At 44.2% G+C, this 2,669-nt stretch overlaps 1 protein-coding gene across 1 annotated transcript; it reads left to right on the top strand.

Annotated features, from left to right (window-relative positions):
- The first annotated feature begins 699 nt into the window (after positions 1-699).
- On the top strand, positions 700-1,950 carry LOC146578269 (tripartite motif-containing protein 16-like). The gene has a single exon (XM_085267793.1). The coding sequence runs from the start codon at positions 739-741 to the stop codon at positions 1,948-1,950; it is 1,212 nt and encodes a 403-aa protein (XP_085123919.1). The 5' UTR covers positions 700-738.
- Positions 1,951-2,669: the final 719 nt, after the last annotated feature.

Raw genomic sequence — 2,669 nt, forward strand, 5'->3', positions numbered from 1 at the left:
TTCACAAGTCTGTTGTGAGTGTATTGCCCGATGGTCAGTGAACCGATGATACATTCAAAGTGAGGTTAAGTAGTGCTGTGTTATTTTAAGTGTTCAGTGTGTTTTTGTTTGCCGTCAGTCTGACAGTTGTGGGGAAGAAGCTGTTGAAGAATCGTGTTCTGTGTGTGATGCTGCTGTCCGCTCTGTTGTGTCTGAGATTGTATGTGCAGCTTTGTATGTGCAGGTCCATGGATGCAAGTGTTGTTCCCATAATCCTCTCTGCAGACTTTATGACTCTGCAGAGCCTTCCTCTCTGTCTGTGTAGTGTTTCCATACCAGACAGTGATGCCTGCGGTGAGGATGCTGTCTATCAGTCCTCTGCAGGCCTGGGTGAGAGGGTGGTGGTTCATGCCAGCTTTCCTGAGCAGCCGAATGAAATAAAGCCTTTGCTGGGCTTTTTTCACAGTTGCTGTAGTGTTGAGAGTCCAGCTCAGGTCTGATGTAACCTGCAGTCCCAGGAATCTGTGGCTGTTTGCCCTCTCCACCTCCGTCCCTTTGACGATAAGAGGCTGCAGGGGAGGGAGTTCTTCCAAAAGTGCAGTATTCATTCCTTGGTCCGTGTTGAGGATGAGGTGAAGAAGCTTCTGTGATGAAAAGAAACTTAAAGAAGTCCAGACGCTTTTCTCTCCAAGCTCCTCAGACTACTGACGCTTGTTTCTCTCTTTGTAAAAATGAAATTTAAAGTGAATTTTGAATCAAATGTTTCTCTTCTTTCTCCCTCAGAGTGCAGACATGTCTGCTGCCAGCAATCTGCGATCTGAAGATCAGTTTCTGTGCTCCATCTGTCTGGATGTGTTCACTGATCCAGTCACTACATCATGTGGACACAACTTCTGCAAAACCTGCATCAGTCAGCACTGGGACATGAATGTCATCTGTCAGTGTCCCATGTGTAAAGAGACTTTCTACACTCGACCTCAGCTGAAGATCAACACCTTCATCTCTGAGATGGTTTCTCAGTTCACACGTGAAGCTCAGCAGAAAGCCAGCAGCAGCAGCTCAGAGCAACAAGCTGCCAAACCAGGAGAAGTTCCCTGTGACGTCTGCACTGGAACCAGACTGAAGGCCCTGAAGTCCTGCCTGGTGTGTCAGACCTCCTACTGTCAGACTCACCTGGAGCCTCATCTGACACTGAAAGGTCTGAAAAGACATCAGCTGGTTGATGCTGTGGAGAACCTGGAAGGCAGGATGTGCACGAAGCACGATAACCTTCTGCAGCTGTTCTGTAAGACCGACCAGACATGTGTCTGCATGCTCTGCCCTGTTTTAGACCACAAGAACCACGAGTTTGTTCCTCTGAGAGAAGAATATGAAGGAAAGAAGGCAGAGCTGGAGAAGACAGAGGCTGAGATTCAGCAGATGATCCAGAAGAGACGACTGAAGATTCAGGAGATCACAGAGTCGGTGAAGATGAGTAAAGATGCTGCAGACAGACAGAAAGCAGAAGGTGTTCAGGTCCTCACGGCTCTGATGGAGTCTGTTGAGAGACGCCTGAAGGAGCTCATGAAGGAGATCGAAGACAAACAGGAAGCTACAGAGAAACAGGCTGAAGGTCTCATCAAAGATCTGGAACAGGAAATCTCTGAGCTGATGGAGAGAAGCTCTGAGGTGGAGCAGCTCTCACGCTGTGAAGACCACCTCCACCTCCTCCAAAGCTTCTCCTCCCTGAAAGCTGCTCCACCCAGCAAGGACTGGACAGAGGTCAAAGTTCATCCACCATCATATGAGGGGACTGTGGGGAGAGCTGTGGCTCAGCTGGAGGAGACAGTCTGGAAACCCATGAAGAAGAAGCTGTTTGAGGCTGAGCTGCAGAGGGTGCAGCAGCATGAGGTGGATGTGACTCTGGATCCTGATACAGCTCATCCTAAACTCATCCTGTCAGAACAGCTGCACACACACACACACTGTTAAAGAACACTTTACTGTTTAAGGCAGAATTCCTCAGTAACAATGATTTGAGTCTACTGTGTCTACTGTGGTTTCCAACATACAATCTACTGAAACATGTTTTTCTTTCTGCCGTACAAACTATTTGATCACAACATCTTTGCTTTTTTCCTCCAATCGTTTATTCTGATTATTTTATTTAGTTTAACTAAGAAAAGCTTAAAATTTAACTCTTAACCTGATTTAAACGTTTAATTTCTCATTAACTCAGACTTTTAATTTATTTCCTTGTTTAATGTATTATTTCTTTATCCTTGTTTAAGTTTGGCCGATCCTTTCTGTGTAACCTGTTTAATCTGACCTTTGACCCTTTAATTTTAACTTAACAGTACTCTTGTTTTGACCTTTGACCTCTTTATTCCTTATAACCAAAAAAACCCTTTTATCTGATATTTTCACATTATTGATTGATTATATATATCTATTATATTTTCTCACCTTATCTTTCATTTCATTCATTCATTTCATTTATTTGTTCATTTTCAGGCACAACAAATACGTATATTGAACATAAAATACACAAAACAAAAAACAAAAATCGCCTGAAAAAGGAGTGCGATGAAGAAAACTTATTAAATCCCACCCCTATACTCACTCATCAACAAAAAAAACAATAACCTTCCCGCAGCTACGCCCATCATTGCATACAGACCCATCAACAGCCCCGGGCACATACAAGCATC

This window comes from Mchenga conophoros, linkage group LG3, assembly GCF_057382185.1.
Source record: "Mchenga conophoros isolate Kocher_MC1m ecotype Shallow Benthic linkage group LG3, M_conophoros_male_GT1.1, whole genome shotgun sequence".
NCBI lineage: Eukaryota > Metazoa > Chordata > Actinopteri > Cichliformes > Cichlidae > Mchenga > Mchenga conophoros.